This window comes from Perna viridis, chromosome 5 (genome assembly GCF_037379345.1).
Source record: "Perna viridis isolate PV_CMFRI_1.1 ecotype Kerala chromosome 5, ASM3737934v1, whole genome shotgun sequence".
In the NCBI taxonomy this organism is placed as follows: domain Eukaryota; kingdom Metazoa; phylum Mollusca; class Bivalvia; order Mytilida; family Mytilidae; genus Perna; species Perna viridis.
Window position 1 is genome coordinate 21,543,603 of NC_142449.1, and position 20,717 is coordinate 21,564,319.

Here is a 20,717-nt window from a genome sequence, read left to right on the forward strand (position 1 = left end):
TTCTTTTATAACATGGATGAGAAAAGTTGCGCAGTGTATGTAAACAAACCATTTCTTCACAGTGAAGGCAGTAGTTGATAGTCCATTCTTATATATTGCCACCATACTTATTTCAAACACTTAGAATGAAATCGTTTTAATCTGAGCAGCAATACTACTATTCAACCTATAAGTGTCAAAATTTTGCTATGAAAGCAAACACAATAATAATGAATTTCAAAATTTTTTTAAGCCTTAGTCTCCTGCCTGTTGCTAAGGCACTATCTGTAACCTCTGCTATTAATCTTTCTGTCAAGTAATGGAAATACTATGAAAGTACTTGAATTGGTGGATACCAATTTTTATGGATTAGGAAAGGAACACAAGTTCATGGATTATTGAATTTAAGGTTTGAGGTTTTTAGTTTACACATCAGTAGAAATCTCCATTTCATTGGGAACATTATTTTGTGGTTTAGTCTACCCATAAAAACCACAAAAATTGGTACCTCACAATAAATAGTATTTTCACTGTATACTGTATATGTAATTTGATTGCTGTGTATCAATTTTCTTGGTTTGTTGAAATTTTGAATTTTGGTAGAACTTCTTATAAAACATAAACATCTCAGTTTTATGGGAAGTTGAATTGTGGTTTGACATGAGACATTGCTTTGAATAAATGACTTTGTTGCCATCATCTTTGGTCACAATATATCTTTTCTAAAAGATATACAGCTATTATTGACTTATATGAGTACTAAGACTCATTTGGTTAGATGTTACCACTTGTTTCTTTTTTACAGAAAGATACAGTAGAACATTTAGAGAAACATACAGCCTCCAACACCAACCATGTATTCAGTTCATGTCTTTTTTATAGAAAGAGACAGTAGAACATATAGAGAAACATACAGCCTCCAACACCAACCATATAACCAGTTCATTTTGTACTTGTTGCTCAATATCTCTTTATTAGTGCCATATTGTTTGATGCATCATATTATGTGCTGTTTTTTTTCCTCAGGGAGAACAGACATAGGGACAGTAGATGCTGAGATATTACCAGATGTCATTATTCAGGGTACAGGTGTTGAGGATGAACACTGTTACATAGACAACATCCATGGAATTGTCACGTTCTATCCAGTGGCTAAGATGTGCTTTATTGACCAGAGATTGGTTACTGAGCCTACTAGGCTAACACAGGGTTGGTACATACAATATTCACTATAAATACATGAATTCATACATGCCCTAGTCAACTTCTGATATTATGGGCTATTTGGTCGTTTTTCCTATGATATTTCTTTTAGGTATTATTCATTTGCACGAAGACGAAGTGATACTTGAAAATATCTGTTAATGGTGGAATGATGTGACACAATCTAGGAAAGAACCATTAGTGGAATTTCACACTTTACTTCATGTTGAGGATATGAGTGTTTTTGAAACATCAGTTAAAGATTTGAGGTCACTTGGTGCAAATCATGATTGAGCATGACAAATCTTTGTATACAATACAGTTAGCTCTATTCTTATGCATCTGTCAAATATATCTGATAATTGCAGTTAAATTTCTCAAAAATTATATCTCAAAATGTGTAAAATAATTACAGCAGTCAATTGTGGAAGTGATACCTTGAATTTTCATCCAATGAAATTTTACATCCTAATGAATTTTGAAGGTGAATTGGAATATTGATTTTTCAAATTCATAAAAAATTTCAATTGAATTCGGAACTATCAATAGAATTACTTGTACAGGAAAATATGTGTTTTTTAATAAACTGAATCATTGGCATTGAATATTTCAGGGATGATTGTTATGTTTTTTTATTGGTCTACTTTTATTACCCTGGCAACTGGCAAAAACTTAAGGTGGTACACAACACCTAAAGGAAAGAACTCCATTAAATCAGCAAAACGTTTTATTTTGTGACATTCTGATGTCAAACTTAAAGCATCTTAGTGATCAAAACTTTTGTTGTTGATGCTGTTATATATTCATTGAATTTATTTCCATGAAACATGTGATTAAAATTTCTTGAAATTCATATATTTTGCTTCTTTCATCAAGGTAAAACACTGAATAAAATTTCAAAAATTTTCAAACGAGTCAAATTAATTTTAGAGAAGATGTAAGGTACACCTTCTGTTAAATTCTGCCACAGTATACAAAATCATTAAGTATAATTTGGACGAACGTATGTATAAGAAACGTGTGATACAGAACAGTATACAAGTACAACACCACAATTTGTATGTTTTGGAGGAAATTTTAAATGATTAGAAACAACCGAGAATTTTATTTCTTCTAGAGAAAAAAAAAACAATACTAGACTATAAAATTTCAAAGACTTGATCCAAAGTTGACTTATTCCCCTTTTCACAGAACATGTTAAATGAATTGATGAGAACTGTTTATTGTTTTTGTATTGGAAAACAGTCCTTCACAAATTCTGCATTCCTGTTGTATTATATCATTTATTTGTATAGGATCTGAGAAAAAAACCTTATCATGGTATTTCTAAAATCAAAGGTGAAGTCATTTACAAAAGATAGGTGAACAAGTACTTCTCTTCTTATCTTGTAGTCTTTTGTTTGTTAATGTGTCAAAGGGAAATCAAACATGCCTTTTACTTTAATGGATTAAAAACGATATGAAAATGACACAATAAATAGAAATTGACATGCACAGTAATCCATTTCAACCATGCCTTATCTCCAGACATTTATTTTTGTTTGCCAAAATATATTTTATCGAATGAATTCTAAATATCTTTTTTTATACTTTATGATGTAATATATCTTTTCACAAACTATCATTTTCCAATGTAAACATTGTAAAAACTGTGCATTGTGTACCTGCCAGGTATATATCATCTTTATCATTAGTGTGGAATGTACCGATTAAACAGCTGTACTTATGATAAATCTACGATAGAGCTACGTACGTTATGCAACCGAATGACGTAATCTGTAGACTTTCTTCATAAATGTTATCATTGATGTATCTTGTCTTGACAAACTCTTCTCTCATGTTGTTCTTATAAGCATTAAACCATCGATTGGAAAAAATTAAATTTAATTGGAAAGGATTTGGGATGTTTAGACTTCATTTTTGCCCTTTTCAGATAGTTAACTTTACATTTATAGGTAAAAATTTTTCAACAGGAAAGTCACTATGTTTGAAAAAAAGATTTTTTTCAAGTTCATAATTCCAACACAATGCTTTTTTTTTTACATATTGTATGCCATTGTTACAAATATATTGAATGGGGTATGCATGGAAGAGAAGTAGTTGTCGTAGGTCTAAAACAGGAAAATTTTTTGAACAAAATAGATAATGAAGCAACTTTTTTGTACAGTACTAGTATGTAGAAATTTTACAGACAGATATAAAGACGATAGCATTGAAAAATTGCAGTATTCCACATGTAAAAATAATTTCTATTTTTATTATCTAATAAACTTCGTTTAAACGTTAATAAAATATTTAAGTACTCCATGCTAGTAATTTTCCAAATTACACCGCAACTGATCCATATATGCCTTAAATACTAATAAATACACTAATACTATGTAGGTTCCATCAGGCACAGTGACCAATTTACGATAAAAACCACAGGCATGACACTGGTCGGTAGGTTTTGCCCTGAATCTCTGGGCAACAAAGTGTTGCCCACTCCCGGGAAGGGGCTGGTTATTAGCAGGAACATTAACAGCATTCGTAGGAACTTGTCGTCCTCGGAATCACTGGCGTTGTCATCCGAATGATATTCTTGGACCGTCTTCCAGCCACCTTCACTTTTGTCCACAATACGGATCAACTTGTTTCTCTTTTTTATCAACGAGAGGGATTCTTCAAGAATTGACTCTGCTTTCGACAAGCGCTTTTTGTCAATATAACGTAAGGCCCACTCAATATTATCCAGCAGATCAGAGTTAAATTCAAATTGAATTTGGTGTCCCTTAAAGTTAAAGTTATTTTCAACTTTATTGACTTTCTTAGCAAGTGAGCTAGTAGTTTCTTGGAAGTTACTTTCTATACAGGCAAATTTAGAGTTCATATATGTTTTCATTATAGATAACAAGTCCGCATTGGTCACCGATTCAAGGTTTGCAAAAACAGAAGCGTTTACTGTATTATCTTGAGTAACCTCAAGCTCATCTCTAATGTAGAGTTTCAACTTCTCTGAGTCGGACATTATACAACCTTAACTTCAGTAATGGCTTCTTGTTACAACGTATACCTACACAGAACTTGGTCACCAGCCTACTTGATACATTTAAAATCATGCGCACTGCTTTTATACCTCGTTAGACTAATCACTCATAATTCAACTGTATTCAAATAAAGCTCGTTAGACTAATCACTCATAATTCAACCGTATTGAAATAAAGCTGGAAAATTCCTCCGTGATCGACCGTACTTAAATATATTTCACTCTAGGACTTCTGCCTGCAAAAATTCACTAATTTTTCTTTTATAATGCTAACTGATGATTTGAAATATTAATCTGCTGATTAGGTACCAGTACATGTATTTCTGAGACAATTTTCATTGGAGAGAGTAAATAACCTAAATATAATTATTTTTTGTCAGTAATGCTTGGAGATTTAACTTGTGCTGGGGACAAATTATGCCCTCTAGTAATCATAATTTGTTTTATTCACTCTTTCCAATTAATTATCCTATAAATATCTTAGCAATGATAGCAAACTTATAAATTTATTCACCTAGTGGTGCGATTGAGGAGTTTATTACCCCTTGTCCTTTATAGATGTAAGGCTTTGATATAATTAGTTGATTTTGTTACACTGATAAAAAATATACAATTTGTTTATACATTAAAACTCTGGCAATGTTGCACTAAAAGAGTTTATTTTTTTATTTTTTAGGTTTTTACTAGCATTGAAATCCTTATCATTTCTCTTTTTTCTGTGATTGATCAGACAATTAGTGAAATTTTTGGCTGAATATTTGATAGAGTGGATTAATTACATTGATATCAGATAAAGAAGCTTGGCACTTATATTTTGAAACTTTTTCGGACTTTTTAGTATTATATGCCCATGCTTAGTGGAGTCTCATTTCCAGAAAATGCTTCAAAGGTTTTTTTTATCATACAGTGCCTCCTCCCATAGACCAGATACATGCTCCATTTTCAGAATTTCTGGACACTCCACTGAATGAAAAGGTGTAGAAGAAGTTTGTTGGCTTGTTCCGAAGACAGCCATTTTCTTTTGAAATAAAGATCAAAAGTGTGAGAGAAATTCGAAGAAGGGTGCCAAATTAATCAGAATATTTAGTATAACATTTGTGATAAGATACCAAGCCATACCATGAGTCACTTTGAAATGATTTGATGATTGTTTTGTGATTTTGAGTCACTGATTATTTACATTTAACTTCATGTTATTTTTAGTTGGTATCAGACTGAAACAGTTACCCATTGTTTTAGTTATTGAATTGATTCCTATCCATTACTCAAGATATCTGTGTAATTGAGGGTTGTTTAAGGTTGTAATCCATAATTCAGTGATAGTCTCTGACCTATTGAATTACTAGTGATTTATTTTGCCATTTTCACTTCGTTTAGCTCCAGAGCAAGCTTAGTTACTGTAAAAAATAGAGATATAACAAATTGTAAAAATACTTTTAGTTTCTTGGTATCAATTTTCTTGGTTTTGTAAAAAATCTTTTTTCCAAACATTTATCGTCTGAAAATTTACTTCTGTGGCTTTTGGCTGTCTCCTGATTTTTTTTTTAAATACCTGGTACTTTGCAGTACAAATCAAGATAGAACAATAGTTTGATTTCGATACTAGTCAAGGTATTCCACATGATAATTGTAAATAACTGTAATTCTTTTTAATGGTAACCAAATTAATGCATTTTAAATAATGTTATTAATGAAAATTAAGTTTTTTGGACTATTTTTACTGTGCAAAAAAAATCTTATAGTGCAACTACACACAGTTGGTGCGTGATGTTCATTCAAAACTCAAAAAAAGATCGGATGATGTCACAATCACTCCTAATGTTTTGACAGATATTTTCAAATATCTGGTTATGAATGAGAGAAATATCTGTCAACAAGATCAAAGGAAAAAAGTACTGATTACCAATATTAGAAATTCTAATGTCTCCTTTTTCCATTAACAGTTGACCCAAATTTTTGCTCTTTCATTTTTCTTTTTTCTTTAACATGACTGAGACATTGGGTTATTATTTCATGCTAATAAAGCTTAACAAATACATCACTAATAAGGTAAACTCCATATCTATGAATGTAAATGTAAGGGACTTAAAGATCTCATTTCATTCATCAAGATATGTTGACAGGTATAAGAAAATTTCTTGTTAAAAGCTCTTGAGACATAAATTGTTTATTTTTGCTGATGATCTTGGAAATGTTTTTTGTATTGATTTTCCCTCATTTTTACTGTAGACTTTTTAGATTTTCACCAAAATTTTTTCTCTGACATTTGCAACTATGTGCTTTCAGTGGCAGATCCAGAAATTTCCGAAAATGTAGGAGGGGGCCTGACATGCCTGAGAGGGCATGCTCAAGTACTGTAAACATATTAATTTTGGTAGTGTACTAGTTTTTAGTATTTTCACGTTGTACATATAAGCGTGAAAATTAGTACAAGAGCCCAAAATTGATTTTTAACACTATAAAAGGTTAATTATATATTAAAACCACGAAGATGATACCCACTGATATGTTCACTCAACAGAATCCAAGAAATTTAGCAACCACAAAAATTACAGTAATTTCCAGTTTCTGTTATATAATTATCCCGAAATCTACAAAATTTTTCAAGCATAAAAGGGAGTTTAGGCCACTTTGGCTACTACCCTTCAACCAGCTTACTGTTTTTAAGCCAAAATCTTCCCCCCAACAGAAACCAGTCAAGTTTATTAAACAAAGTATTTTTTTTTACCTGTGTAATTCCATTATTATTTTCAGATGTTCTAATTTTTTCTTGGCCTAATTAACTTTTCTTTTTGAAGTACTGTTAAGTATACACTGGTAAATGAAAGTTATGTAAAAATCCTGTTTTGTTCCCCCCTTTTTTTCTTTGTTGGTTTCACAAAGTTATCATCAAAGAAGATTAATGTTATAGTATCTTTTTATACATCATTAGGTATTCTGTCAATTTAAAAAAAATAAAGTAAATGGTTTTTGCACAAAGTGCACCATCATTAGAACATTATGACAAGAATTAAGGAGAAACCTTTGAATATTTCATATGAAATTTTTTTGACATGGTGACCCAAAGCTTTATATCAAACAAAATAAAGATTTTCTAAAGGCTATCATAAAAACACAGCAACAAATATTTCATCCCTAGGCTCCCATCAAAAACAATCTACTCTTTCATTCACTGTTTGTGAAATGAAAGATATATTTTTAGTTGGTATACATACATGTGGATTTGCTATATGATGAAACTATGAAAGAAATATTTTCTGTTGTTGAACATACTGTTAGAGAGATAATTTTACTGGATGTTACACAAATCTAAATCTGTTTTTTGTTTATTATATTTTAGCACTAATTAGTTGAGTCATGTGAACTATTGATTATGAGAGATAATTTTCCCCTCAAGTTACCTCGTTTGAAGATTCATCTTTTGACTAACCCCCCTTAGTTATGATGAGCTGTGCAGATAGTACTTAGTTAAAACAATGTGATATTTCTTTGCTTTCGTGGATATATTTTTGGCTACTGTCATGGATACTCAATTCCAAGTGACGGCTCAGGCAGAATATTGTCACCAAGGGCCAAACTGTGGTAAGGACCATCTCATTTGTTTATTTTGATATTTTAACTTTTTAATTATGGAATCGATTACATTTTATGTAGGTGGATGTTCATATGTTTGGCAGAACTTCATCAATCATTTTAAAGTTTTGTTTATATTATAGCTGTAGGGAGTAATGTCTGCTACTAAGTTGTTTAACTCCATATACCAAGCATTAGAATGCCCTGGTTATGTCTTTACTAAAATGATGATTTCTTCAATGGATCCATTAGAGGTAGATCCAGGATTTGAATTGAGAGGGGTTTACTGAACTGACAGAGGCAAGAAAAACCAGTATTCGAGACCAATTATTGATGTATTTTTTCCCTTTATTTCTGAAAACATATGTGTTTATCATGTTTTTTATAATTTAAAGTAGTAATGTTATGCATTGCTTTCCTGTTAATACTGTTTCAACATTGAAGGAAGGGTGTAAGCCTTCCTTGCCTTGCCTTAATCTGCCCCTTTCCACTGTCTGTGCACGTCCGTTTCTGAAATGGATAAAGTTGTAAAACATGCTTTTCCTGTCTAAGTTCTAATTTCATTCCTTGTAAATGCTTCATAGAATCCTTAATTAATATCGTAGCTATCCTTCTTGACAGCACTGTAAAAAATTCTGATATAAATGGTACATTTTCAACTTGAATGTGACAAATGGGGCATGGCTGCCTCTAATCCCAATCACTGGGTTCCATAGTGTAGCTGGCTTATCAGTATTAGGTTTTGGGCTTCATTAATCATTGATGCCTATAAAATGCCATCATGAAATACCGGTAGCAGTATTTGGAAGGGTTGAATCAATACCTGCCTAACTACACTGACACTTTTATAAACCAAACACTTTTGTTTGGTTTAAGGATGTAGACCTAGTGTAAGGGATATAACTCTTGAAATCAGTGATATGTTTGTATCATACTCAATTTTACAAAAGTCTATCAAGCTTTTGTTTGAAACAGAATGAAATTAATCCAAGTTACTTTGATACTTACTTGAGATTGATGTAAAATGTTGAATACAAACATTCCAATGATTTGTAAGAGTTGGGTCCCTTACCTCAGATCTACCTCCTTAATCAGGAGTTAGTTTATTCAGGCTCATAAGCACTGTGTGGAAGAAGTTGAAAACAGTTTATACAGGTTTTAAGGTTTTTCTTGGTTAGTTTAGACAGGTTTTACTTGACTTCACATTACCTGAATGGATTATATTAATAATGACATATTTTAAGGGCAGTCAGTTTTTTATGATTTTCTACAAGATAGTTTGATATTCAGTTGTGTTAAAAAGAATTTACAGTTAACATGAAAAGTGGGACAGTATAGTTTAGGTTGCATTAAACTTGACAAGAAATTGTTTATGTTATAGCATGGAAGGCGTTAGCCAAAATTGACATATACTTGCTTTCTTCTCATCATTAAATCAGGATTTGGAATGTTATTACCAGTACATGCACCTGTCTCCAATAATTCAGGGCAAAAATCTAAACCATTTTAAGTGTTTCATACATCATAAAGGCATTATAAGGCCATGTCTAGATATTTTGTAGATTTTTTACGGTTAAGTTTACATTGTTAAAATAGATGTTGTATATGCAACCATTGATTGACTTCTCAACTTCCTACACACTTGATGAATAGAAATTCATACTTTATAGCAGAATAATTAAGTTAATTCCCAAATGCTTTCATTGAATACTTAAAGAGGGGAGGGTTGCAAGAATTTTGTTAAAATTGAAGTAATTTGTCCAGAATGTTCAAAATTATGAAAAAGAAATTTAGGGGATTTTTTTCTCTAAAAAGTTGGAAATGTGGAGACAATATTAACCAATTTCATGACCCAATGTAGTAGGCAATAAACATAGCTTTGATCTTATGAGAATAAATTGACTTTATGTGGCCTTATTTGGTAGGCAATACAAATAGTTTTATTGGTACAGACAGGTAATATAAACATAACCTGAGTCCTTTGACATGAAATATTTATGGTGTCATAGGCAAGCAAGGTTACTATGTATAACTCCAACAAATATGTCACACACCAGTGAGATGCAGATTAAATATGGTATTATATAATGGGATGTGGGGAAAGGGCATGAGAATAAGCTGTAGTGGGGTTCAAAAATTTTGCACTAAAATTGCAGAAAAAAGAAAGGTTCTGAAGGGATACCCTAAAGACTACTGTAACACATAGTAAGCTCCTTGTACATGCACAAGCTTTGAATATGCCATTGAATTCTTTTAATCCGTCAAAAGTATTAAGAGTTCTGTGTAGATAGGTTTATTAATGGTTCTGTTAAGGAGGTAGACCTAGGGTAAGTGACATAACTCTTTAAATCAGTGATATGTTTGTATCATATTCAATTTCACCAAAGCCTTTCAAGCTTTCCCTTGTAACAGAATGAAATCAGTCCAAGTTACTTTGATGCTTACATGAGATGGTTGTAAAATGGTAAATACAAACGTTCCGATGGTTGGTAAGAGTTGTATCCCTTACCCTCCTTAAGCCATGTTTTACTCTACAGAGCTTGAATGACCAGCTAATGCTACATCAAAGTAATGATAAAACCCCAGGTATGGACAATAACACATACTTACTGTTTAGATCTATCTGAATTGTAAAGTAATAAACTTGCTGCTTGTATTGTTTTTGGCTGCATTTTATCAGAAATAAATCGTTTTGCAGAAAACCTAATTAAATTCCTCACATGCTGATGGCTGAAGATACATGGTAATACTACATGTAATGGTTTATGTTTTTATTACATCTTCTATGTGATTTGGTTTATGTTAATGTTATTGGTAGTACATGTTAACAGTATCTTATTTTCTCATCAAGCCAGACAGACAAACTATTCAGGCACAGAGTCAGGAATTTTATTTTGGAAAGGCACAGGGCTAAGTTTTGGTGCCAGGCACGGGAAATATGTGAATGTTAGAGCTTTCTCTTTTAAATTTTAAATGTTCTGCCAAATTCAGAAATTTTTGTTTAATGATTTGGTTTTTATGTTGTGTAGGTGAGCCAAATTTTCCTTCTTTTAGTAACTCTGCCTATGTATTTTCAGAAATGATTTCCCTCCTGTAATTTTAAACTTTGGAATCCAAATGACTGAGAATATGAAATAAAATTTTGCTGATGTGTTGTTATTAAGGTGTTACTGCTCTTGAAATTATACATTAGGCATGGTGCCATTTAAAAACAGCTTTTTTGTTTTTATTTGAATATTTACTTGTTCAGTTATTCTGTACTGAATAACTCCAATGAGGGGGAGGGGGGTTATATGGTCAGGTGGGGCAATCTTGTTTTTCCTAACATGATTTTCCTTATTCATCTACCTACCGCTAATTTGTTTCAATTTCTTATATATTATCACCACAGTTTTTGATGAAGTACATCTTGTTTTAACAGACAAAAAAATTGGCATCTATTCTCAGTGAGGTTTTCTACTTTCTCTATAATGTAAGTTTCAACAAAGCATTTATTAACACCTGGATTGTATATTTCGTCTTCTTTTTGTATCCAGATGTAGGGATGTATAGAATCTTGCCTGCAGAAAAAAGTAAATATTTATAATACTGTTTTCGATTGCCATGAAAATTACATCTGTAGATTAGAAAGGCTTTCAATGTGATTAGTCTATATCTAGTTTGTTCAGTCACTGGAAACACTAATATTATGGTAGGGTATTGTCAGAAACTAGGCGCGAGTGACTAGTCACATGACTGACCTGTACACATAAATGTATGTGCTTTTGGTTGAAAATGAGGAGTATGTGGTTGAGCATACTACCACAAGACCAGCATGTTGGTCAGCAGTATATGAATCAACCGTTTATTTGTCAGATATCTAGAAACTATACATTGTATATCCCCTTTTCGATGTGGTTGAAATATGGGTATTGTAATACTGCCATCTGTCCTTATTTATACATTCTTTCGAAGGCTTGCATCGAGAAAAAACCTTGACCATCATGATTTAAAAAAAAATTATGGAAATAATTTCCAAGTATATGGAGTATGTAGAAGTGTACATATGCCTGTACATTTAATCAACTAGACTGTTGGTAGATTGGTTAATAGGATGTTCATTTCTCTCAGTGATTGGGTCTTTATTGTTTGAGAGAGAATCATTCTCATGTTTTTCCTCAGACATGATTGTTGTATTATGGCCAGGTTTGTAAGTCTTGTCCTAGTTTCATATTCCTTACCAGAATTTTTGATGTTGATCATATTGAAATTTGAAGAACGTTCTGCATTTCATTGTTTACTTCAAGGATCTAAGAACACTGCATTACAATGTAAAATCTTCTACTTATTGCTTTTTTTAACACTTTTATAATTTAGAAGTATATTTTTGACATTTTTGTCAGTATTTATACACAAAAAGATGTTTTACTTTTAGTTCTGAACTCAATGCTTTATAAATAACAAAGTTTCTGTGCATTTGAATCAATTTAGATCAATTAGGACTCATTCTAGTAAAACAACAGAGTCATTTGCAAGACTTACATACCCTATAATCTATTTTGTAAAATAAGAAACAGCATAACCTCCATCTTTCCATCTACAGATAAAATAACAGTAAATGTTATAACAATTCGAAAAGTCATAATCATTTCCTTTCATAATTATTGTAGTATTTTATTATTAATTGACACCATTTGGTAGCAGTCATCAGAGTAAGATATATAGTCTCATAATACCTTTGGCACATATCTTGAAGACTTTGACAGATAGGGGAGTTGTTGTTGATTGTTGTTTCTTCCTTGTGGGTTGGCATTTAGTCAGATCCCTGTTTACTCTGGTGAATGGTAATTGTTCTACAATTTGATGTTAATGAGAACTCTTTAAGCATCAAATGGGTTTTGTTTATGTAGATTTTAGTTTTTGGTTAAAACATCTGTGTGGAACTATCCTAGATCTTGATTTTCTTCCATTGAACTTCGTTTTTGTTTACTTTGCATCTGCTTCCCCTTTGAATTGAGGTCTTTGATCTTTTAATAGGTCATGAACTTTTTGTCTCAATCTTACCTATATAATGTAAAAAGATTTATGAATGTATGCAATATTTTTGTATAAAAATAATCATAAAATTGCATGCTTAAAGGATGAACTAGTTTGGGGCATATTGGAATGAGGCGTCACATTATGATCAGTAAAAATATTGCTTATTGCCTGCGCTCTAGATCATACAGGGTTTTTTACTTATAACAGTGTATGGTCTAAACTATATGCATACTTACAAAAATATCTCATTGGTTTTAAAAGTATGTCTCAACTTATGGTGGAATTCTGCTTAAAATTGTGCAAAACATGAACCATTTTCCATTACTAGTATTAAAACATACTAATTTCTGTAGAAAATAACTGGTAGGGAATCAAGTGAGATTTTTAAGATACGTTTTTAAAAAATGTTTTAAAAATACAAGCATATTTAATTCTTTTTTTTTTTCAGATCAGTTTGTGTTCATAAAATATTTTTGCTATCAACCCTTTCAACAACTGTTTGAGTCATTTTACAGGTCTTATCAAATGTAGGTACAAGAACACAATTAATTCCCCTTGGTTTTCGTTGTATACGAATATAGTTCCAACTTTGGTAGTAGGTACCTTCCACATTTATTCATATTTTTACTGGAAACTTATTTGCTGAAGTTTTGCCTCTAATTGGTAGAAAATAGGTTAAATTTTACATGGGATTTTTTTTCATTAATCAATTCTGACTAAAAGTTGTGATTTGGTTCAGTGGAAGAAGGTTAAAATTTAGGACTTTTAACTCAGTTCATTTGTCATGTTTACCCCATCTCCAAATTAGATGTATTAATTTCAGAAAATGATGGTAAAATTTTCTACAATTTATATATAAAATCCTGTTTGTACATATCTTTAAGCCAGAGAAGTTTAATTCAGTTTGCGCGGGTGGAATTTTTTTAATCTGCTCAAATGTGTATATTGAAATGCACTTGAAAATAAATTACGGTCTCGTGCCTGTAAGCAAATTATTTAGATACTGGTAAGGTCAAGGTCATTGTCCTATGACCCTATGCTTATGGTTTGAATGTACATATAATCAGAACATTTAGATATGTACATAAGATCTAGACATTGCATGTATGGTCCAAATGCCTGTTTGATCGAAACCTATATATTGGAGTACTGTTGCCCTTGCTTGAATTGCCATATTAAATATTTTTTTGCTTCTGTTTTGAACGCATGAACAAATTTTCTTACTATCGGTTGAGCATTTTTTTGATATTATGCATATGTATGGTTTATTTTCTCATTTTGTACCATGCTTACATATGGTTAGATGTTTTCCCATTTTGATACCATGCTTACGCATGGTTTAATGTTTTCCTTTTTGATACCATGCTTACGTATGGTTAAATGTTTTCATTTTAATATCATGCTTACGTATGGTTAAATGTTTTCCTGTTTTGATACCATGCTTACGTATGGTTTAATGTTTTCATTTTTGATACCATGCTTACGTATGGTTAAATGTTTTCCTGTTTTGATACCATGCTTACGTATGGTTTAATGTTTCCTTTTTGATACAATGCTTACATATGGTTAATTTTTTTCCCTGTTTTTATACCATGCTTACATATGTTTTAATGCCTTCCTATTTTATTACCATTCTTGCTTTGTTATTTTTAACATGCTTCAATATATTAGTTTGGCTATGTTGATTCAAAATTATTAAAAAAAATTTTCTCTCATTTCCAAGTTTCATAGTTAGTTGAGTAGTCTCCCTTTCAAGAGAAACATTATATACATTGTATTTTCAGCTGCAAAATGTAAATTTTGTAAATAAATAGTTTAGTTTTATCTGGTTTGTTATTCTATAAGTATAGTGTCATGAATTTCATTGAATATAAAGGTTTATACATGTACATGAGAAAAGTTATGGGCTTGGTTTAGTTTCAGGTATTATGTTGAAGGTACGCTGTGTTTGGTAATTTATTTACTACAAAACAAAGAGCATTGTTGAAAAACATAAGTTTGTTTACCATGGCGATATACAGTATTTGAAACTTTAGGTGCTTTGTGTGTTCATATTTATATATGCACATGTTGTACATGTAAATATGAAATTTGGGTGAAATATGGTATGGCAATGTTGTTTGTTCTTAACACAGAAATAGAGTAATAAATTGAGCATTTATTGTCCTTGAAAGGTCACTTTTTTTTTGCTCTTTTTTGTTTCTGTGAGTTATGTCCTTATTGTCAAGTTGGCATGGTGAAAAACCCTTGTAATTGTTAATTGTAATTGTTAAGTACAATTTAAATTTCTGGAGCCTCTGTTTGTTTTCTTGCTCTTTAGACATTTCTATAGATAATGACAGATTGGTGTCTTAAACTTATTTTTCAGTAGCTATCAGATTTAATCAGTAGATTAGAATTATGAAGATTTGCAGGCCTCTGTTATGACATGCCATTTGTCATTTCAAATATCACCTTACTCAATCAGCTGTTATCACTAATTTGTGTTATCTCCCCTAATTATGGCTGGAAATATATCAAAGTACCTGTATAGCCTTACAAAAAAATGCTGTTTCTTTCATCAGACTTCACACCCCAGATCGTTGAAGTATCATGGAAATAGCTTAGAATGTAAGGCAATAATTTTCTGTAATGCATCCTAGATTGGAAATCCAGGTGAGGAAATAAAAGCGGATATTGAGCTTAACTCCTTGTAAAGTTCATGCTTGGAATACAGTCATCTTAAAGCTAGGATTTTGTTTTTATTATTCATCATTTTATATATGGGGCCTTTACCCTGATGTTTATTATTTATTGATGGAAAACAACTCCCATGCAAAAACGTGAAATTTGAAATTTTTAGATTTTGATGTATTACTTCAATTTTTGCAACATATTTAAAAATCTCTCTTCTGACAGTAGAATATGATTATTCATATTCATATTCATGTACATATGATACTACATTGTTCAGAAAATCTTTTTTTGAATGAATTGATTTATATGTACATGTATATTTATAGCATATGAAATTCTTCATACCCCCACATATAGTAATAATGATATCTGAATTAAACTTAGATGGAGGAGTACTTCATGACATGGTTTACACCTGGATCATAAGATGAATTTTCTGTTTCAGTAATTGCCGAAACACCCTCACAAGTGTTTTTCACATTAATATGGAGATGCATCTAAAAAATGCAGGAATTAGACTGTTCTTGATTTATCTTGTCAATTAGTTTCTTAATGAGTTGTAAAATTACTTTCCTGTGTTGCCATACCAACATGATTTCACTCTTTAATATTTTCAATGATTACAGTGTTATCTCCCTTGTCATTTTTTTTGATAATATATATTTCTTCACTAGATATTCAGAATCAATACTTGATAGCCTTGCTGAAGCTAAAAGTTCAACCTGTCCAGTAATAAGTATCTTGTGGGTAGTTTTGAAGATGTACCTGGCTCTGCTGAGTTTGGAATGTTTTAAGTCCAAGTGTCTGTATATCTGTTTGTCAATCAATCTGGTTTCAAGCACTCTAATTTGTTGAGGAGGGAAAAAAATAACACTACAGATCAATCTCCTGCCAATACTTCATCCCTACATCCAACCAATTATAGCATCCTGTTAATGATACACCATTGATATTCCTCGATTTCATATTGGCCAAATTTGTTAAACAGTCTGCCCTGTGATGTGAAGGTGTACTTGTTGTTCATTGAAGACCCAGGGATGGCCTTGAGTTGACCTTTTTTCATCCCTGTAGGGTCCTTGTCTGTTTAACTTGCTCACAATATCAATTCTTGTTATATAGGACCTTATGGAACTATATAACCCTATTTTCCTCTAATCTCATGATAGCACTATTGGTATATTCTCATCTTTCTGTCTGTCTGTCATAACAAAATGTACTAAATGGCTTGAGATTTGCCATCATTCGGTATTTTGTGTGGCATGGTGGCTTGTACTGTTTCTCCTCTCCAACTACATGTACTTGGTTTGCCAATGAAAGACTTAGCACACATTTATCAGCTGCGACTAGACCAAATGGTTTTATATTTGGTATAGGACTTTGGTTTTGTGACTTGCACTGTCACTCATCTTTCAAGGTTTCCAACACATCCATTTCTAGTTTACAGAGCAATTTTATTTTTTTATTTTTTGTTGATGACAAGGGGGATATGTTATGCAACATGATATGTTCAACCAAATGTTGATCAAGGTCAAAGTCACAAGTTTAATTTCTTTATGAAATCTGGCAGAATTTGGTACTTAATTTCAGGCTAAGTTCTTTAAAAAGTCTGAAATCTTGAAGTGTTACATTTTATATAAAATCAGATGGGGCAAGTAATATATATATATATTACTTGCCCCATCTGATTTTATAGTAAACCTTAAATTTTTTTAAATGTTTTTTTATTTTTTTTTAGACAATGAGTTACAATCAAGATTTTGACCATGTTATGCCTAAAATCCTTTTAAGTCAGTTGTAGAAAAAAAAGGCATGAACTTTGGTACTGTAGAAAAAAAGGCTTGAACTTTGGTACACCAGGACAGGTCAAACTAATAATAGACTTTTCTACTTTCATTTTAATTTTGAGGTCATAAAATAGACCCCTTTTCTGAAGCATTATTTTTCATGAAAGTACTGTTTTTTTCTCAAAACATGTTTTTAGTGTCAAAGCTTAATATTTACTCTGTGCTTTGGATGAAAAACAATAATCAGTTGCAAAAAAAACAAAAACAGGAAAAGGCAAAAAGAAAGCACTATATTTTTTAGCCTGTGTGCAATACAAGACTGATAACTATATAAGCCATGTGATACCAAGCTCTTTATTGTACCTGTTTATACATTTATTATATATATGAACATATCAGATCCATGAACTGACACCATATAACAGTAGCAGAAATTTGATGATTTCCATATTTAGGTGTCTATAGACATGACAAATGTACTTCTGTCAAATTGATAAATGTTACATAACATTCCAATCCTCCTCAGTAATGATAGTTGTAAGTGTCAGTATAGCACTGAGATATTTAGTCTCATAGAAGCTTTCCTTCAAAGTCTTGTTATTGGAAGTCTACAAATGGAATATGAATGTCATTTTGGTAAAGCTTTCTAAATCCCAAGTGTCAACTTCAGTCATTGAAGATCTTGTAGAGTGTTGGAATCAATGCTATTTCTGTATATACCATCTGCTCTGTATCCATTGACAAGGAAGTTAGAAAAGATTAACAGTTCTCTTGTCTTGTCTTTTAATATATTTTACTCCTTTTTAGGCAAAGTTAATTTTATGTTTTTATTGCTGTTTGTGGTTTAAGTAAATATTGATGTGTTTTTCTTATTGTTTGTATGTTTTATGTTATAAATTTTTACTATTGTAGTAAAATTTGGCAATTTCATTAGCGTTAGTTTTATGTATGCCCTTTTTATGTTGAAGGAGGTTGTCATAAATATACATAAAGTGATACAGAAATTAAATATTAAATTGAATTTTCAGGTAGAGTTACAATAATCTCAGTTTTTTTTCATTTTTTATGCCTTAGACTGTTACAAAAAGAGTAAAACATTTTGAAATTTAAAATAAAGTTTTGTTCTTTGAAAACTTCAGAATCAGTACAATTCCATAGTTTCTATAAATTTGATTATATATGCTTTAAGATTTGTCAGGGCTTGACTTGCTCATATCATATTGTATTGCAGGAACTTTTATAAAATCTAAGACAAGGTTCAGTTATCTTTGAAATAAATGCAAGCATCTAAACATGCCTGGACCTAATATAGAGTTAATGAATGTGCTTACCTCAGGTTTCTACAGTCAATAAGGAATAGAAATGCAAGTATTTGTAACTCCTATGGAAAGCCACCTATCAGTGTTTGAAATGTTTTCTCTTTTGTAATCAATGTAAATGCCCAATTAATATCTTATGAAGAAAATAATAAGGAAGCACATGACAGTAACAGTGATTCAAATGAAACTCCCAAAAATGTGAGGTGTTGAACCATTTGAAATATTAGGTAAAAGCTACATCACAAATTTTGTCCAAAAAACACAAAGTCACAAAATGTTCATTTATAAGAATATGTAATAAAGCTAATAACAAAATTACCAAACTCTTTATGGTAAATTAGGAAGGGAGATATTTTAAATAATACATGAACTGGCAAAATCAATGACACATGGAAAAAATGAAATTAGCCATAATGTTCCTGACTTATACAGGCATTTCAGAGTGAAATAGATGGTCAAACCAGGTTTTAGGGCTATCCAAACCTCCTGCTTTCATAGTGGCCAAACAAGTTCGAATGAGAGTTTCTTTTGTGCACTAGAGTGAAAATGGGTAGAACAGTAAGCTCAGACTTGTGAAATGAAATGTACATCTGTAATAATTAGTTCAGTTATTACAGACTAATCTACCATAAGATATTGAAGTGTCATCTTTTCGCTTCCACTTCTAGATTGCATTATTTTAGCTGCAACCAGAAACTTTGAAACTCTTGTGATAAATCCCCACCATTGATTTCCACTTCATCAAGTTCTGTCTTCTATCAATTATCAGAAATTTGCTGAAGACAAATAACAATTGTATTGAACAACTCTCAGTAATTCTGTTGTGTTCTAGTTAATTGAGTCCTCAAAATACGGTTTTGATGACTATTTGTTATACAGTTCTTTAGTGTGTTTTTGTAATTAAATTGATGTTTTTCTTCTCCAACTTCTGTTGTGTATTGGTTATTTTTCTGTAAGAATATAACTTTACCCAAGTTTCAGGTAGTCTTTAAAAAAAATTGTGTCTTTGCAATTTCATGCTGTTACTATAAATCACGATTGTGTATGTACTACATAAAACATCTTTTTCGCTATACAGGATAAAATGCTTATGTATACATTATTATTTATTAATCTATAAAAAAAAATCAATTAATTCCATGTGGATTTTTTCTGCCATTTAACTTTTGATGCATGATACATTAACAAATAGTATGAAAACTCTTTGATTCTCAGAATGGAATCATCCTTTAGACACTAATAGTGATAATCTCCCTTTAATGGACCTCATAAACTTCACCACACTCCTGTGGAGAGTATTATTTTCTTCTAAGATAAGTTGATAAGAATTGTTGAATGTTTTTATAGATTTTCATCATAACAATAGCTTCCGCAACAGTTTTAGCACCTTCCAAATCTTATCGTCTAATTGCAGTTACATCAAATTGGAATAAATTTGCCTAATTTGAGAATCAGATAGGAGAATAATTGATACAGAATAAAATTGAAGTGGAAATATTTTGTTCAGTAACAGATGTCTGTCATATTTATATGGATTGTGATGTTATTAGTTCACACAAGAATGTAAAACCAGAAAATTAAAACAAGTGTAGATATGGAGTTCATTTTTTGTGTGCATGTTGATGTAAACTTAACGTGTATGTATGGAATAAACAAACATTGATTTTCTTACATGAACTTATTCAGTAAATGGAAAAAAGCAAAAAGAAATCTGGTGAGTTCTCCTAACTATATCTTTTTTCTCTTGTTTTCATGTGCTTGTGATGACTTTAATCTGTATAATTGGTTAAAACCTTTTTTTCTTATGATGCAAATTCTGATGTTTTCCTCACTTGAGGAATTTAATTAAAAAAAAATTAATTGACCTAAATTGGTAAAAATGATATATAATACAAATTGTCATATTTGAAAGGGATCCAGGAAATTTTGTACTCCCTGAAGTCAACCAAAACACGAATCCTTAAGTGTCAGTCCCTGTAAATATCAGGCAGTAGGTACGAAAAATACCCATCATTTTGATAGTGTAATTTGACTATTTGCACCATCAGAATCAAGGAAAACAGACAAGATTTTCCATATCATGCTGGACCATTGAGTTACAATTTCATTGAAATGCACTGAAAATGAACATTTCAAGGG

At 31.3% G+C, this 20,717-nt stretch overlaps 1 protein-coding gene across 17 annotated transcripts in view; it reads left to right on the forward strand.

Annotated features, from left to right (window-relative positions):
• The window catches only part of LOC148616491 (uncharacterized), a 140,087-nt gene that overhangs the window by 26,651 nt on the left and 92,719 nt on the right, over positions 1-20,717 (forward strand). For 14 of the 17 annotated variants that reach the window (XM_088583576.1, XM_088583578.1, XM_088583577.1 and 11 more), the window contains exon 4: positions 1,006-1,188. In XM_088583576.1, coding sequence (XP_088439702.1) covers positions 1,006-1,188 — 183 coding nt within the window. Of the gene's footprint in view, positions 1-1,005; positions 1,189-7,635; positions 7,790-19,925; positions 20,293-20,717 lie in introns of those variants that run through there. The other 3 variants (XM_088583589.1, XM_088583590.1, XM_088583591.1) reach the window with 2 other exon arrangements.